At 40.7% G+C, this 17,752-nt stretch overlaps 2 protein-coding genes across 2 annotated transcripts; one reads left to right on the forward strand and one right to left on the reverse strand.

The window, feature by feature from the left end:
* Nucleotides 1-304: 304 nt before the first annotated feature.
* Nucleotides 305-7,552, forward strand: LOC309708120 (ATP-dependent RNA helicase DDX39A-like). Its single transcript, XM_082535896.1, has 10 exons — nt 305-485; nt 1,272-1,479; nt 1,641-1,768; nt 2,692-2,968; nt 3,185-3,303; nt 3,896-4,027; nt 4,268-4,377; nt 4,630-4,774; nt 4,886-5,033; nt 7,276-7,552. Exons 2-10 carry the CDS (start codon nt 1,272-1,274, stop codon nt 7,290-7,292), a joined length of 1,284 nt encoding a protein of 427 aa, XP_082392022.1. The 5' UTR covers nt 305-485; the 3' UTR covers nt 7,293-7,552.
* Nucleotides 7,553-7,669: 117 nt separating this feature from the next.
* On the reverse strand, nt 7,670-14,223 carry LOC309708123 (CCN family member 1-like). The gene is made up of 6 exons (XM_082535900.1): nt 13,848-14,223; nt 12,730-12,943; nt 12,018-12,265; nt 11,452-11,596; nt 10,291-10,472; nt 7,670-9,421 (listed from the first exon to the last, which is right to left on the reverse strand). Exons 1-6 carry the CDS (start codon nt 13,896-13,898, stop codon nt 9,116-9,118), a joined length of 1,146 nt encoding a protein of 381 aa, XP_082392026.1. The 5' UTR covers nt 13,899-14,223; the 3' UTR covers nt 7,670-9,115.
* Between the last annotated feature and the right edge of the window lie 3,529 nt (nt 14,224-17,752).

Raw genomic sequence — 17,752 nt, forward strand, 5'->3', positions numbered from 1 at the left:
TCGACGCACCCATTTTCAATTTTCCTAACAAAATATAAAGAAGGGGGGCCTGAAGACCTTTTCAGAGTAATGTATGTATAATCATTTTCTTTATAATTTTACTAAAACAAGCATCGATACCGGTACTGGCAGACAATCACTTTTTGGCACAACACCGGCCCTCTGCTGATGCATTCAGGTGTTCTTCCAAATACCGTAATAATGAAAAAAAAAGTATAGGTATAAAAGACAAGACCATGATTTTTGGCTTAAGAACATAGACCGTACGTAAGCTCATGCGTGAGAGTTAAGGTGGCGAAGAACCGGAAAATTCAGCCATCGAAGTGTTTTATTTAAGTATTAATGTTGGAAATGGAATCAGAAAGCTAAACATTATCCAGATTGTACCTGAACGCAGCATACGTGTGTGCTCGTTAGAAGCTCCTAGCTAGCTCGTTAGTTTCACGCAGATCGATAATCCGCGGAGTGTAAAATTTCATAGCAAGGTGACGTTGATGTTCCTTCATATTTTTTCTGCATTACATTCTGAAATGCGTAGACGTGTTTAAAAACTAAGAAATGCTTTGAACGCTTTGCACCCGTCTCAAATTTGTTGATTTGAAGGTTGCTTCGGTAGCTAGCATGCTATGCAAATTCATGTTAGCTTCGCTCCGATTCAGTTTTGATTTAATATAGACAGCTTAGCTTTAGGTGCAATAGATAATTTTGTTTCTAAATAGACACATATTTTAAATACCGTGTAATTAACAATATTAGAGTTACATAAATGGAAATGTTTGCCGACCCATCTTGCTAACTAGCCGGTATGAATGAAGGGGAAGGACTCCATTGTTTATACCGGGTCACACGCTGACCTGCATTTTGACTTGAGATAGTTATCCTTTGTATTACACTAGACATTAAACAGTGAGCAGACAGAGGTCCATTCTGACTATCCCCAGCCTTAAATTCGCTGATTAGATTTGACTTAATTGAGCATTTTTATTCTTATTTTTTTAATTATTCTATCAGCCTAGCACGTCAACAATTCGTTATTAACACTGTTCATCTGTTAATTTATGTACACTGTTATTTATATAGGTACGTGTCTAATGATGATTTATTTATTGGTTAATAATTGTAAAAAGTATAAAGATATACATTTGATTTATTTATTCATACTTTTAAAACCTCCTGGCTTTCTCATAAACTATTAATCCACATATTAAAGAGGGTTCTTAGATATAATCTCTACTATAACAAATGTCCTTGCTGTACATTCTTTTATACAGATGTCAGAGAATAATCTTGATAATGAACTTCTGGATTATGAAGAGGATGAGGAGCCTCAGGGAGTCCCAGAGAGTGGGACCCCAGCAAATAAAAAGGAGGTGAAGGGGTCATATGTATCCATCCACAGCTCGGGATTCAGAGACTTTCTCCTCAAACCAGAGCTGCTCCGTGCCATCGTTGACTGTGGTTTTGAGCATCCCTCAGAAGGTGGATAGCAGGGCTATTTAAAGTTCAAATAAACTCCTGGACATGATCCTGATCATAGAACTACAGCCACACATAATAAATGATTTCTTATGATGTTGTAACTGCACGCTTAGTATGTATATAAAGAAAAATGTATAATTGCCAATTGGTTTTACTTTCAGTTCAACATGAATGCATCCCTCAAGCTATCCTGGGCATGGATATCCTGTGTCAGGCCAAGTCTGGTATGGGAAAGACAGCAGTGTTTGTGCTAGCCACCTTGCAGCAGATAGAACCTGTGGATGGTCAGGTGAGTTTGTCATTACAGTTTTACAAGCTCTCTAATTCTGCGTTGTTATGGGACGTTACATAGTTGGCTAAGAAATTAAAGAAAAGATGTGAATCCTTAACCCATGCAGCGAAAAGAACAGGTAGCTCTGTTATGCTCTGGGAGCACAGTTCAGGAAGAAGAAAGGCTTCTTTCAGATCAATATGAAATTTTTTTTTTTGATTGATCACATTTATTTTCAAACACATTTCTACAATAGTAGAAGTGAACTCCCAAGACAAGCCTATAGATCAGGGGTGCCCAATCCCAGTCCTCGAGCTCTACTATCCTGCAGCTTTTAGATGCATCCCTACTCCAACACAGCTGAATCAAATGGTGTGATTGCCTCTTCAGCATGCCATCAAGTTTGGCAAAGGCCTGATAACAAGCCATTCAGTTGATTCAGGTGTGTCAGAAGAAGGATGCGTCTAAAAGCTGCAGGACGGTAGCTCTCGAGGACTGGGATTGGGCACCCCTGCTATAGATTGTGTTGTTGGTTAACATTTCGGTGTATGATTATCTACTGTAATTTGCATGTGTTACACACCCAGTGTTTTTGACTACAAACAATACAGACGTTATGTTCAGCATTAGCAAACTTTAATCTGGAATTACTCAGGCTTTGATGAAATCAGATAATCAAAACGTCTCTGTCTGAATGAGAACCAGAAGCGTTTGAGTTCATGTCCGATGTCTTTAGCTTCTAGTCCAGCACGGTGCCTTTAAGATCTTTTTAAGTATTTTCTAATTTGCTCTTTCACATTATAAAGTAGTCATGATTTGGGGGATTTATAAAGGAAGTTTGTGATATTGTAATAGCATTATACACAAATGAGATAAACAACAATGTACATGCTATATAAAGATGAAAGCGTTGATAAAACCTCTGTGTTGTTTCCTTGCAGGTGTCTGTCCTCGTGATGTGCCACACACGAGAGTTGGCATTCCAGATCAGCAAAGAGTACGAGCGCTTCTCCAAGTACATGCCCACTGTCAAGGTGTCAGTGTTCTTTGGTGGCATGGCTATCAAGAAGGATGAGGAAGTCCTGAAAAAGAACTGCCCTCACATTGTTGTGGGAACTCCAGGACGTACACTGGCCCTCATTCGTAACAAGACCCTCAGTGTGAAGAACATCAAACACTTTGTGCTTGATGAGTGTGATAAGATGCTGGAGCAGTTGGGTAAGTGAGAGGAACCAAGCTGTTTATAGTCGACTCTTGGTGAAGGTTTTTGACCAGTATGTAGGAGTGGCGATAGAGTGTGTCAAGTAAATATTGTTGAGATAAATTCTGATGGTGATTACATACATTTTGCTTATTAAAGGTCATCATTAAGAAATTACACCATATATAGATATATATATAATTTTGGATGTATCATTTATTTCCTTGCAAAAGACATGAGACGTGATGTCCAGGAAATCTTCCGACTGACGCCTCATGAGAAGCAAGTTATGATGTTCAGTGCAACTCTGAGCAAGGAGATCCGCCCCGTGTGCCGCAAGTTCATGCAGGATGTGAGTTTACATGTGGCCATACACGTTATATCTGTGCAGCTTCATGTATGGCAAAAACATCAATGTCTATCGCAACATTATGTTCCTTAGTGTGCACTACAGCAAAGCAAGCCTACACTTAAAAAATTCCAGGGAAAACACTATCTAGACTACTTTTGTCCTTACATTTTACTTATGCTAAGTCATTGGTGACAGTGCTGTATCACTACTATTGCACTATAATGCTGCCACTGGCATTTTGTTTGAAGATTGCAGCAGCAAATTAGTAAATGTGTCATCAGTGAGAGCAGCTTATTGAAAAAGGATGGAAAAAAACCTCCATTTCCTTAAACTTACAAATGTTGCTGCCTGCAGAGTGCTAGCAGTATTAAAATGATGTTCAGTGTTTTTTTTTTTCTTTTCTCATCGTCAGAAATGTAATGGAAAATAGTCGAGTTTCCTTTTATTTTTGGCCATTTGTTGGTGCCTTTGTCATATTTGCTCATAAAGCAGGCAAATTGAACCTCTCAGCAGTTTAGAATTGTCCTTTTCCAGGTAATCTGTAGATCTGTCTGAGAGACTAATGCTGGTCATTCTGTCCTTTGCTGTGTAGCCGATGGAAGTGTTTGTGGATGATGAGACCAAGTTGACACTTCATGGTCTACAGCAGTATTACTGCAAGTTGAAGGACAGCGAGAAGAACCGAAAGCTGTTCGACCTGCTCGATGTGCTCGAGTTCAACCAGGTATCAGTGGTAATACTTTTGAAAGGAGTTGGAATCTGTTATGTCCATTTTATTTGTTTTAAATCCTTGCTAATTGTTAACAAATGCAGCTTTGTTTTTTATCCTTTTTTAATTTTTTTTAATTTATTTTCTAAAATAACTTGTGTGTCTTGTCCTCTCTTAAACCCTCCCATGTCTGCCTTTTCCAGTACAAATCGGAAAATATGCAAGACTCAGCAGTTTCTTTTATATTCCTCGCAGGTGGTGATCTTTGTGAAGTCTGTAGCTCGCTGTGTTGCTCTGTCCCAGCTACTGGTGGAGCAGAACTTCCCTGCTATAGCCATCCATAGGGGCATGGCGCAGGAAGAGAGGTTGGTGCTGCGTCACTTTAGAAAGAAGAGTGTTTTTCTTTTTTTAAGTTTGTCATATTTTTTGTTATTGTCACGTGAGACTGTCCTCATTGTGTACGTTTTTTTTTCCCAGGCTCAAATGCTTGTAGACAGTGTTAGTACCTTTAAAAGACAGGCTAAAACTAGACCCAACTGACTAATAACTCTTAGTTTTGGATATAATCTTATTCAGTTCTGCAGTTCATGATGCTGTTGCTTCTCTACTCCTGCCAGGTTATCCCGATATCAGCAGTTCAAAGACTTCCAGCGGCGGATTTTGGTGGCAACCAACCTGTTCGGCCGTGGCATGGACATTGAACGAGTTAACATTGTCTTCAATTATGACATGCCAGAGGATTCTGACACATACCTTCACAGAGTGAGTAATATTTAATTTGAGACATTGGTATATTTTCATTTCCAAACCTCCCATTTCTGGTCTTTAAAGCTGAGGCCATGTGTAGCAGTAAATTTCTTGTGTATCGTTCAGGTGGCCCGTGCTGGCAGGTTTGGGACTAAAGGCCTGGCCGTCACCTTTGTGTCAGACGAGAGTGATGCCAAGACCCTGAATGAGGTTCAAGACCGCTTCGAGGTCAATGTAGCAGAGCTACCAGAAGAAATCGATATTTCTTCCTACAGTAAGTATCTTGTTGCTTGCAGGCGTCATGAACCTGGCTTAAAGACGCCCATTTAATAACTATACAAGTATTATGGTGTCACACTGTATACCTCTTTATGACCAGTTTCACCTAGTGACAGCCAGCAACCACTAGCCAACCGGTCAGGGAATGCACATTTTTTCTTAGTGTTGGGAGGTTTCCAGGAGCTCCCTGACTGGTCTGTAGGCCTTAGCTGCAACAGGTATTTGTTTACTGAGAACTTCAGAATCAGAGTCAGAAAGACTTTGTTGTATCTTAATTGCCCCTTGGGGATAAATAGAGCAGCATGACGTTGAAGATAAGGACAGAGCATAAACAGGCAAACAGAATATACAGTAAATATACAGTTTTAAAATTACACAGTTTTAAAATTTAAGTGACCTAAAGGTGAATAAATAACTGTAAGTGACTACAAGTGAATAAAGTCTCAGCAGTATAAAAAGAGTTTAGAGTAGTAGAGCAGGACGATATGACCAAAAATATTTATCACGATATACATTTGAAAATTTGCGATAATAACTGACGATGTAATTGAAACTAGACAAAATACTTTACAACTCCACAACTTTATTAGTGCAAAAAAAACCCATCAATGTATTTTCACTTAAAGAAGCAGCTGTTTTTTATGAAGTTATATAAAAATTCAACAGTGCAAATGCAAATTCCTTGCTGACAGTTTAACCAAAAGGCATTTCCAGTGGAAATTGGCCGACATATCCTCAGCATAACCATGTATAATATCCACAAAACTTAAGAGGTTACACACACACACACACACACACACACACACACACACACACACACACACACACACACACACACACACACACACACACACACTGTAATATTATGTTGAAGCACAGTACGTATCACTCCGCGAGGCTCCTGCCTACGATAGCTGTAATGCTCCGACAATCTATCAAGCGGTGCGGGTTCGTAGCTTAGCAAAGTCGCACTAAAACATTTGACAGATTTTCGAGCGCCGTGTACGACATAAAATCGTTTTGAGGTCAGTAAACACAACCAGAATTCATACATAAGGCACATGGGATTATAAGGGGCACTGTCGATTTTCAGAAAACTCAAAGGATTGATTTGAAGTGTGCCGTATTTTCCAAAAAACACGGTAATAACGACGGCCCGCTAGCATGCTCTACCAAAAAAAGTGCTTTGTTATGTATCTGAAGGACGAAAGCCAAACCAGTTCCACGCCACTGAAGTTGCAGCATTTTTACAAACTCGTTTCATTCAACGATCCACTTTCGCTCTTCTCATTCTCTGTCGCCGTCATGCTTTTTCCGCCATGTGCGTATGAAAACAAAGGCACTGCGCATGTGCACTTTACTCATATTCTATCGCGATATTTCATTTTCTTATCCTTGCCAAACGTTATACCGGTATTACCGTGAACGGTATGATATGGCCCAGCCTTATAGAGTAGTTTATGTTTCTGGTGTGGGAAATGGTCTTATCGGCTGGAGTTAAAGCAGGGTGGCTTTGGGGACAAAGGTGGCTCTCCTCCTCTCAGTCCTGCAGGAAATGCAGCGGAGGCGTCGCCCAGAGGGGAGCCATTGAAATGTGGGGTGAAGAATGTGAGAGGGGTCATTGATGAATTTGGCTGCCTGTCTAAGGGCCGGCTGGCTGAAAACCTGTGCCAGAGTTCTGACAGGCAGGCCAATGATTTTAGAGCACACTGATGCAGTGTGCTGCAGTCTGTTCCTGTTCTGAAGGCTGACAGAGTCCAACCAGCAGGTAATGGAGAAGGTCATGATGCTTTCCAGGAAGGCATAGTAAAAAGTCATCATGATGGGTGTGCTGACTCCAAAGGAGTTGAGTTCCCTATGAGGTATAGCCATTGGTGGCACCCCCTGAGGAGTTGTCACACCACTCTACATCACTTCTTCTTCTTTATCACTAGGAGAACCTTTTCGTAGTATCACGCTTTTGATTACAGGAAGTGGTGATTAACATTGTTTAGTATGTATTGTGTTGTCTTGACTGCTAAAATTCTGAATGCATTTTGAGATTTTAGCTCATCTTTAAAACTAAACTAAGAAGTAGCCATGCATTTGCAAATGAAAGCCTGTAATTATGTACAGATAACAGGCCATGTTCACATACTACATCACTGCTGTGTAGAAATACTCAAGTGTGATAGCTACTGTATAAAGTTATTATAGAAATTTTCTCTACCTCATGTTAACCTCATGTCTCTTTGCAGTTGAACAGTCCAGATGAATGAAGCGCCCTTCCAGTGAAGATCATGTGATCCCTGTTGTTACTGTGTTTTGGTGGAAGAAAAGAAACCTTCAACATTTATTTTAATGTTTCCATCCAACCATTTGTGAAGGCACGTTCATAGTGATAAAACGTGTTTTGTCATCTCGCTGCAGAGTGTTTGTTTTAGTGTGTTCCTTGTTTAAAAAAAAAAGAAAAGAAAAGAAGCAAAAATCTGTGGATATATTGTTTTGGTTAAAGAAATAAACTTTTATACCTTATTCGACGGTGATGAACTTCACTTTGTGTGCTTTAAACATTTAACGCATGTCAGATGTTAGCATTACATATAAAACTATAACAGGAGTGACCCAGACATAGCTTGGCATCTGCAGATATTGATACCCACAAGCAGAGGGCGCTATCACACAGTTTGAGGAGGTATCCACTGTTGATAAACAGCTGGTGATGTTGCACTGTGGAGAAACTTAATTTGAAACCGTCAAAGTTGAATTAAAATAAAACGTCACATGAAGCTTGAGCACAGGAGCCAGTTTTATCACATAGATCGACCAACAAAAAACTGGTGACTGCTACACTGTACAGTGTCTTAATCTATAATAGAACATGATTGTATACAGTCTTGGATCAAAATCAAGAAATGTGTTTTGCAGAATACACTGTGATCCAACATCAAGAAAACATTTATTTGGCTAATAAATTTATCTAAGTTGTATTAAATGCTAAACCAAGGCAATTGGCTCTGATTCAGTTCTTCCTGAATTCTTATCAGTTAAAGATAATGTCTCTTATCTAACAGTGTGAGTTTCAAGGGAATTCACTCATGTGCTTTACATGGCATCATGCCATATAGAGAGATATAGCTATAACACCATGGTGATTTTCTGTTTTGAATAAAACAAGTCATCCACATTTGCATAACATCCTCTAGGTTTCTACATAAAACTGCAAAAGTTAATTCAGCTGGTTGTCAGCAAGTCGTCACAGTGCACTGGGAGATATGAAGTATTTACAGTATGTTGAGCTAAAGATTAATAAATGGGTGACAAATTATAATCTTTGGCCCCTACAATGAAAGAAACTGGCAGCAAAGGGTCAAATTAAAAACTTGTGATCACCTTTAACCCGTTGACAATATCCAGGGCATGAATGATATAACATGGCTTTACAGTCACTAAATCTCAATATTGTAATCGGAGGCTTGGGACCAATATGACAGGGCTCTCTGTCACCATTACCAAATGAGGGAAATGATTAGAAAGATCCCTCCAACAGACCATTAGAGACTTCAAGGCACAGTGAAGCTGTGCTGGCAGCACATAGTGGCTCAACACCTTTTCCCTCCCCTTTCATTTGTCACCCGTCTGTGGGTAAGGCAGTCCTGTCAGATTCTTGTGCACTGCTCACAAAGTTTCAGTGCTAAATAAATAAAGTGCTTTGTTGCTTTTGTAGCATTTGTCCTCTCAGGCTGATTGGAGAGTCTCAAATCCTGAAGCAGGACTTAGGAAATGCAGGAAGTTCAGAGTATTTCGGGGCTCTAATTTAAGTCCCACATCAGTTTGAACAGGAGCACAGGGTCACAGATATTATAATATGGGTTGTCTTTAAGATGAATAATACCAAGGCAGTCCTTCCTGCCTATGGTCTCTGCAGTGAGGCGGGTGGCCTGAGGCCTTCATTCACTTGGAGCCAGGTGAGGAAAAAAATGGCTCCTCATCTTCAAGCGGCTTCCTTCTTTAAGAAAACAAACCTCGTCACATTAAAGTCAAATAGGAAAAAAAAAAGCCAAGCAAGAAAAAAAAAAAAAGACCCTCAATTCAATTCTAGTCTGTGAACTTGTGAGTGTCTCCGTACATCCAGTGCTGAGGAGGGAGGGCCACTTCATTAAGGTGGCCGCAATCACTGCTGCATTTACATGACTGGATCAACATGGACAGCCTCTGAAACCGCTCACCATCCGGGCACGCAAAGGTCACAGGCACGGTGCGGGTGCGACGTGGCGAGCAGCACCGTCCATCCGTACACACGCCGCAGTAGTTGGGCCTGTAGAGGCGGATGCTCACACATTCCCCATAGGACAGGTGGATTGGCTCTGCGACTTTCTCAGTTGGGGAGCAGCTTTTCCCTTTCTGTGATAGAGTTATGAAAGCAGAGAGATAAGAGTTATAACCTGGGTCATAATGATTATTATTAGTTGGAATCAAGATAAATGAATAAATAAATAATCTAACAAGATCTGATTTATACCCCCATCTGCGCCTTACAGAGCGGCAGATTAAAGCAGCTTTACACTCATAGTCTGTTTCACATTAAGAGGACTAGACTTCCAAAGCAGGGAATCAGAGAGGGATTATTTTTAGATAAATGTGATTATATTTAAGGTTAAATATTTATTCAACATTTGAGTGTCCTCTGCTGTTAAATACACCAACACCTATGACAGCTCTTGGCAGCAGAGCTTTTAACTCAGTGGAGCAGAGTAAAAGAGTTCTTACCGTGTCCAACGTGTAGGATTAATATAGACACACAACTTCCCTGGGCTTGAGTACACAGACAGAGCCTAGCTATGGACAGTTGCTTGGCAGGAATGCTGAGGGTGGGGGACTATATTTAAAAAGGCGCCGGGCTGCCACCAAAACACTGCTGAGTAAATCAGCACTGCCCAGTTCCCAGTGGATGTGGAGCTTCCCGAAAGTACCGCTAAGATAATCTCTGTTCTTAAGCTCTGGATAAAGATGGCTTTAGCACTAAGAGCATGTTTACTCAGTGCCAGAACATCTAATTTTTCATTCAAGCAAAATTAAAGGTACTGTTTTTGCATGAGGAGTCAAACGCAGATACAGGTTAAATAATAAGTGTTATCACAATTCAGCAGAGTACTGCGTGAGAGATAAGTTGCTATTACAAGTTATCTCGGCAGTGATACGGCTGTTTGAACTATGGTCCCTGTCTGCGTCTGTCTCATTCCTTCGTTCAGATCACGCTCAGTCCATCTCACCTTAGCTGGGACCGCCAGGCTGTGACACGGCCGTATGGTGCAGATTCTGGTCTGTCTCTCCATCTTGCACTGAGGGTTCTTGTTGGTGAGACGAGAAGAAACACCCATCCCACAGCTGCGAGAGCACGGGGACCAGTCGGTGGTCTGTACTGCACACTTGTTCTCCTTCAGCGGGCTCCACACTGAGGAATGTATAAGGGTTACGGAGGGTGGGTGAAAGGCAGGGAGAAAAATGACACCAATTAGAGCAGAGATTCTTGATCTGGAGGTCAGGTACCTCGTCAATGTCTATGAGATAAACTGCCGTGAAATTTGGTTCAGACGTTCATCCCCACTTTTGGATCAGCTTTGGTGATTAGTGGCTTTTCATTCTCTTTCCATTCATCCCCAGCCGGTCGTGGCAGATGGGGGTGTTTTATCTTCCCAGTGTCACAAAGTGCTTGCTCATAGGGAGTTGTGCGATTGTTGGGCTTTCTATCTAATATAGTAGGGTTGTAACCTTACAATATAAAGTACCTCAAGGCAGCTGTTTTTGTGAAATGGTGCTATATAAGTAAACCTGAACTGAATTAAATTGAATCTAGCACTACTATTGAGTGATAGTTTATCTGCTGGTCAGGTTTATTTACCCAATTGTCTTTTGTTCATTGTTAAAAGCAAGATAGAAGGTCACCAAGAATATAAATACAGATAAGTAACTGATAGCAAATCAGAGCAAAGCAGATGATAAATTTGGGATCTCCTGCAGTGTTGCTCTTGTGAAAGGCAAATGTGAGCACATCTGTGTCTAACATTGTGATTGTGAAAAACTCTGTTCTCATATTCTCAGAGTACAGTAAAAGTACTGCCATTATGGAACAACTTTACCTTGTGATTTAAGAAACACTTTTCAATTGTTGCCTCTTATTCACCCATTCATTCATTTGCACATGAATGGTAATGCAAGGTGCTGGTCTGCCACCGGGGATAACATGACCACCGTCTGGCCTGAAGATATTTCAGCATGAGGACAGAAAGAGCCCTTTCTACCACCTTATTCACACAGCCTAGAACAATTGAACTACCTATATAGAGAATCTTTAATATTATACAACCAATGTAAATAAGCAGTACTTAAAGTTACTAAAATATGAACTACACTGCGAGAAACAGTTTGCATACCAGGCAAGTGTTTGTAGCCACGCTCACTGTGCCAGCTGCTGGGTTTGACGTCTGTAAGCTGGTTGGCTAGGACCAGGTCATTTTCAGGGTGGCGCGGCACAGGATGGAGCCGAGGTCTGTGCGGGTGTTGTTGTGGAGGATGCACCTGCGCAGAGAGATACGCAAGATTAGATGGTTGCAGTTCATCTTTGCCATGACTGTGTCTGACTTTTGTGTGCTTTTCCCCACAGTGGGCGTAACCCCTGATTTTCAAGGGGTTAGGTGTTTTAAAGCACTTAATAACAGTACCTGCTCTCAGCAAGCGAACCAGATACTGTTAATCAGAAAGGTTTCGGCATCCTTGCACCAGAGGCTTTACTACAGTGGCTTGTATTATTTTGCCAAAGCAACTCCAAATTATAGTAAACAAAATAAGAAAATATAATTTTTGATAACTGAGTTTTTAAAAAGTTTTTGGCCAAATTGTTTAATTCAATACACAATTAACAAGTTCATCCACAGTGATTTTTTACCTCCAGTATCATCAAACTGTTTCACAAATTCCTTACAAACTCAATGTAACAAACCTGATGCTTAGGTGGAAGGCGCCATGTGCCCTTATTGCAGTCGACAGTGAAGCAGCACTGCCCAGGTATCCTAACCAAGCGTGGGTAGGGGCAGGATGGTGAAGCTGGTGGCAGCTTGTTGCTACAGAGAGGCGCGCAGCCAACAGCGCCATCAATGCAGGTGCACTGGTGTTTACATCCAGCACGGAAGCTTTCGCCATTCTGGTAGATCCTTCCATTGTACTCACATGTGCGTCCCTCCGATTTTGCTGAAAAGACACATATTACTCGCTGCTTCTGACTTCATCAACACCAACAGTGACACAGGACACTAAAAAAATCCCACAGGACAAATGAGATCAAAAAGTGAGTGGATACAAAGAAGCAGGAAGAGTCAGACCCCCCGTCTCGTAGGCATGGAAGAACCAGCTATTCATAGTTTGTGGGGCAGCACCGGCATGGTGCAGAAGGAAAGAGTATTTTTATCCCTGAAACCCCCTGTTGCTGTCATAAAACATCTACTACTCATTAAAATGTCTCCTGCTGTGCAAGGTTCCATGTTTCTAAATCACAAACCTAAGAAAGCTTCTCTTATGACCTTTGTCGCACCATTTTGGCTTTTCTTTTACACTCAGTATATAAACTACATTTTCTTGTATTTTAATACTTCAGATGTAGCTTTCCCCCCCCTCCTCTGAGATTTCTTCCCTCCCAGCATTCATTGTTTTCTCACCTCGGCATATGCCCCAGGCCATGGTCACGTCATTGCCATAATTACACTCCAGCCCTTTGTGGTGGTCGCAAGGCCTCGCAGGGCTGCAATCTTGGTTAAGCTGTGCAGCACACACCTTGCAGCATCCACACCTGTCTGAGACGGCGCTCACGCCTGGAGGGCAGACCGGAGGCTCTGCGGGGCACTCACACACCGCTGGGCAGCGAGCAGTCACCTGAAAGATTCACATATTCAGACAAAGCTCAGAACACGACTTGTATATGTGTGTGTGTGTGTGTGTGTAGCATTTTCCATTATTACTGTCATTATTATTATCAAAATAAAACAGTCAAAAATAAAAACAATAAACCCCACAGGCTTGCATCTATAACCCAATTGTAAAGAAGTCTCCTGGTACTTGGAACAGAAAATTCCCACATCCCCTCTGACTGCCTGTCATCAGCAGGCTGTTAATCTACCAATTTCAGCATTTCTTACGATACCAAATTGTGTGGATGTGCTCTGGCACATGTATGTTTGAATTTCTATTATCTTGTAGACACCCCAGGGTTTGTGACAGATCATCATTTTGTTGGTCATTCATCCAGATATGAAGCATTGTAGTAAATCTCTACAGTAAGTCAAGTTACTGCTGGTCAGCCTTCTCCGAGTGTCTAGACAACTCAGGGTTTGTACTCAGCCCCCTGCTGGCTCATGATTTGAGTCATGGCTCAGTACTAGAGCCAACTTGTTCCAGTGTTTTAGGAATCAGCATGCTACTATGCTCTAAAAAACTAAGACATGAGTAGACAAGCTGATTACCAGAAAGGCAAACTTCATCAGAAAAAAACATTCGTCATTATATAAGTGGGGGTGCAGTGCCACTGTTAAACTCACTTGCACTCTATTTCCCCTTATTGTGTTTGTTTTCTTTTCTTTTCTCTCATTCTCTCTCTCTTTTTAATTACTTTAAACATGACCGAGATAAAGTACAGTAAAATCTGCTGCTGGCTCATGAGGATTAATTTGTTTCAATGAAGGAGTGTTTGCTGTTCAGACTCGGTAGCTCAAAGTTTAAGGGCACTTTTACTGTCACAAGTACTTTTAATCTTTAAGTAGACTCACATACTTAATCTTACCTGTGTGATGACGACTGTTGTCAGTAGAGTCAGATAGATGAGAAATGTCATGATTATCCTTAAAAGTTAAAAAACAAACAAAAAAACCCTACAAGTAATTTTAAAACAACAATTTCAAGCAGAAATCGAGGGAAATATTATTGATCTTAATTAATTTCACATGAAGATTCTAGTTTCTTTTTCTCATTAGCTCGGACTTCTATCCTTTTTTTCTAAAGGGGTGAGGAGCTAAACTCTAATTTATAGCCGATGGACTACGTAAGACCCCGCCTCTCTCCGTACTTCTAACCAATCAGCGTGCAGGTAACAGCCCAGATCCTTTTTTCCCCCCAATGGGCGTGACGTTACCGAGCGGATAGTTTGCTGATTGGTGGGCGGGTTTTGAAATGAATGGAGCCATTGATAAAAATCTCAGGGGCGCTCTGTTTGCTTTATGAGTTAAAAATGAAATTGTAACAACTCCTTTCAAGTCACACTTAGCACATTCCTGCTACCACTGAGTAAACACACTCAGCTGAGCCAGACAGCCATGCAACATTAATAAGACCTCCACCTTTGGGGAAATAAGGGAGCAGGAGGAATTCCTTCTTTTTTTGTTCTAAGCCAGGGCAGAAAATTAAAGTGGAGTGCATTAAACAAACATTAACATAATATGAGGGGCAGAGTGAAAATACTCGACTTTGTCTGTGTCCATCATGTTCTAAGAATAAGTGTTTCCAAAGTTTTTAAGTGTAGATTTTGATTGTTTTGCTTTCGCTGTGAATTCAGGTGGACTGCCTGTTTCTATTATTTCTAACCACATGGTGCTGACACGGGAATGATGATGATATGATTGCTTGGAAAGAATGGTGAAGCTGAGGTTAAAAGTAAGATTTTTTTTTTTAAGGGTAACACATGTTGGTCGGTCTCCTCTTTCGCTGCCATCTTTTTTTTTCTTTCTTTAACCACAGGTTTCCAGCCACGCCTGTCCTAAAACAGAGACCTCTTTAGAAGAAAGTAACGTGATAGGTAGGTGTTTTGAAAGTTAGGATCCTGCTATGAATGTCAAAGTATTCTTGTAAAGTTCTGGTTTATAGGCTCATTTAATTTTAGGCTTTAAAGAGGATTTAATTTTTTAAAATTTGCGGTACCATCACTACTCACTCAAAATATTTTTTACCTCCAGCTAAAGGGATGAAAGCTTTGTGCTTTAATTTTCAAAAATAATAATAAAACTCAAAAATTATTATTATGTAATTTTTTATAACTTTTACATTTTAACTAATTTCTTTGCTTTTTCCCCCTAAAATATATTTTTATGTATCAATTTAAGATGCATTTCTCAGTGCATTTGTACATATAGGTGTCATGGTACTGGGTGTATGACCCCGTGTTTCCAAGCTTCTGGACATTATGCTGTTTATTTTCAGATATTCAATGTGATTCTTCCTCGTGGTTATTTTTATGTCATGTATATGTTTCTGTTAGCCTTTAGTTCTTTGTGACTTGTGAGTTTTTTCCCTTAGTGTCTTCTCCTGTGTCTTGTCTTCACGTTTGTTTTTCTCTTGTCTCCGTGTTTGGAGTTTACTTTCTGTCTTCCCAGTCAGTCATGTCTCCATGTCTGTTTCTCCCTGTGTCCCTGTGTCAAGCCTGTGTGGCTTAGTCTTCATCTCCGTGTTTATTGTACTCCCTGCTTTATTTGGACAGTCTCCTGTCCTGCGTACAGTATGTTCAGTTCTGCTTCCCCTGTCCTGTTAGTCTGTATTAGCGCCGTGTTCCCACCTGTTGCCCATCCTCACGTTCTCCTGTGTGGATTTTAGTTCCCCCTCTCCCTCTGCTTGTTGTCTGGTTGTTCCTATTTGCAGTGTTTCCCTTGTTTATCCCAAGTTCCCTAGCTTCCTGGTTTCCTCCTGGGTTGGGTTTGTATTTTGTATGTTTGCATTTTCAAGTATCTTATTACAGCAAATAAAGTTGTCTCCTTTCGTTTATTCCCCTGTGTCTGAGTCCTGCGTCTGGGTCCTGCCTTGCCTGCCGTACAGTTGTACACAACAATAGTCACAATCTATGAAAATGGGAACTGACAATCTCACTGCACACTGCTCTGCACATAATATATTTGTATAAGAAATAACCCACTTCCTTCTGAAATTTTCCTGTGGAAACTGAGCACTGCTGTAGGTGCCCACCCTTCTGCTTAATCCCACGGTGTGCTCCTACCATGTGACATATATTAGATGTTGTTTGCAATCACTTGACAAGCAATGCTCTTCAGTTTGGGAGCACAGCTGCACATCTCATGGCTATTTGGTGGTTCCCAACTAATGTTTTAATCCAGTTGCTACAGCATGAAGAGTCAAAACAAGGAAGATATGCATGTTTCCTGTTCCTTCCCATCATGAGTCTTCCTGGTGACTCATTTTGCGACCAAAATTTTGTGACTCATTAAGCTGATTTCAGTCCTGACAAAGCCATGTGGCAAACCACTCTTAAATCAGTAATGGGAGTTTCTAAGATCAGCTTTATGACTTTGGTTTGGTTTCTTGAAACCAGCTTTGTGGTTCAGATAAATATTCTAACAACAGTTTAACTCTGTAGATAGATAGATGGATACATTATTGATCCCACGAGAGAAATTCTTGTCTAACAGCAACATAAATAAGAAAAATAGAACAATCTAAAATATATAAACAACATAGTTAAAGTAAAAGTGCCACAGGTGCATCCTGAGATTTTTTAATTGAATACAACAGTGATAAAAACAACAAATACAAAATAGGTTAAGGTACAGAAAATGTAAGAGGCTGAGATTGTTGAACAGAGTAATGCAAATTGAATTAACAAAAAATGTTTACACTATGAACCTGAGAAAGAGCTACAAGAATGTATAATACAGAAATATATGTGTGGAATCTCAAGCCTAACAGGTGTGTACACCTGTCACAGCAAGAAGAGGTATTGTACAATTTCACAGAGGATGGTAGGAATGATTTCCTGAAGCGCTCTTTATGGCAGCAGGATTGAAGGAGCTCTGCTGCCTCACTAGTGCTGAGTGGAGTAGGTTAGATGGATTGTCCATGATGGCAAGCAGTTTGTTCATTGACCTCCTGACCCTCACTGACTCAAACAACTCCAGATTCTGGCCAGTGGTGATTGCAGCCTTGTGAATCAGTTTGCTGATCCTGATTTACAGTATATGTTATTTTATTTATATTATTAAATTAACTCAGGATTATATACTTTTTTTCAGAATAACAATGAAAATCTTGTATCGTGTATGGAGCACAGGCATTAAAACACACCTCATCTGGGTAGACGGTGTTTTGGGAGTAATCCTGGGACATTTGGATTCAACACTGAACCCTCTGGAGATGTTGTATCAGCGAAACGCGGAAGAAGGATGGCACCCACTTGACAACCCAGAAAAGTGCCACCACTCAGTTGAGCAGTTCATAGAGCCCAAGCTGCAGATCTTATAGGTGCACCAAGTCAACAAACTGAATCTTGAAAATGAATAATCATCTTGAACAGGCACAGTTTCCTTACTTGTGATTTTAAACTGTTAACACACTGTAGAGAGATGGAGTGTTAAAAAGAAGGATGCTGGTGGACACTGGACAGAACTGGACTAGTGTTTCCATTGAGTACACCAGTTAAAATTTCCTGACTGGAGTCATGGCTCCTGCTTTATAAAAGGAAACCACGTCCGGAAACTGTCAGTCATAGCTCTAATGGTATGACGAGAGAGACAAAGTCATGGCCCATCTATTTTAATCCTCTGGTGGTCATGGTACAGGGAGAGGTCTGAAAGTCCTGTGACTACTTCTTTTCTCAGCGTCTCCACTGATGCCTAATAAGAGAGAATCAGAAGCATGAACACTTCACTTTGACGAGGGTAGAAAGCTAATGCTGAAGGGGATCGGACTGTT

The sequence above is a fragment of the Aulonocara stuartgranti genome, assembly GCF_965226115.1.
Source record: "Aulonocara stuartgranti genome assembly, chromosome: 6".
In the NCBI taxonomy this organism is placed as follows: Eukaryota; Metazoa; Chordata; class Actinopteri; order Cichliformes; family Cichlidae; genus Aulonocara; species Aulonocara stuartgranti.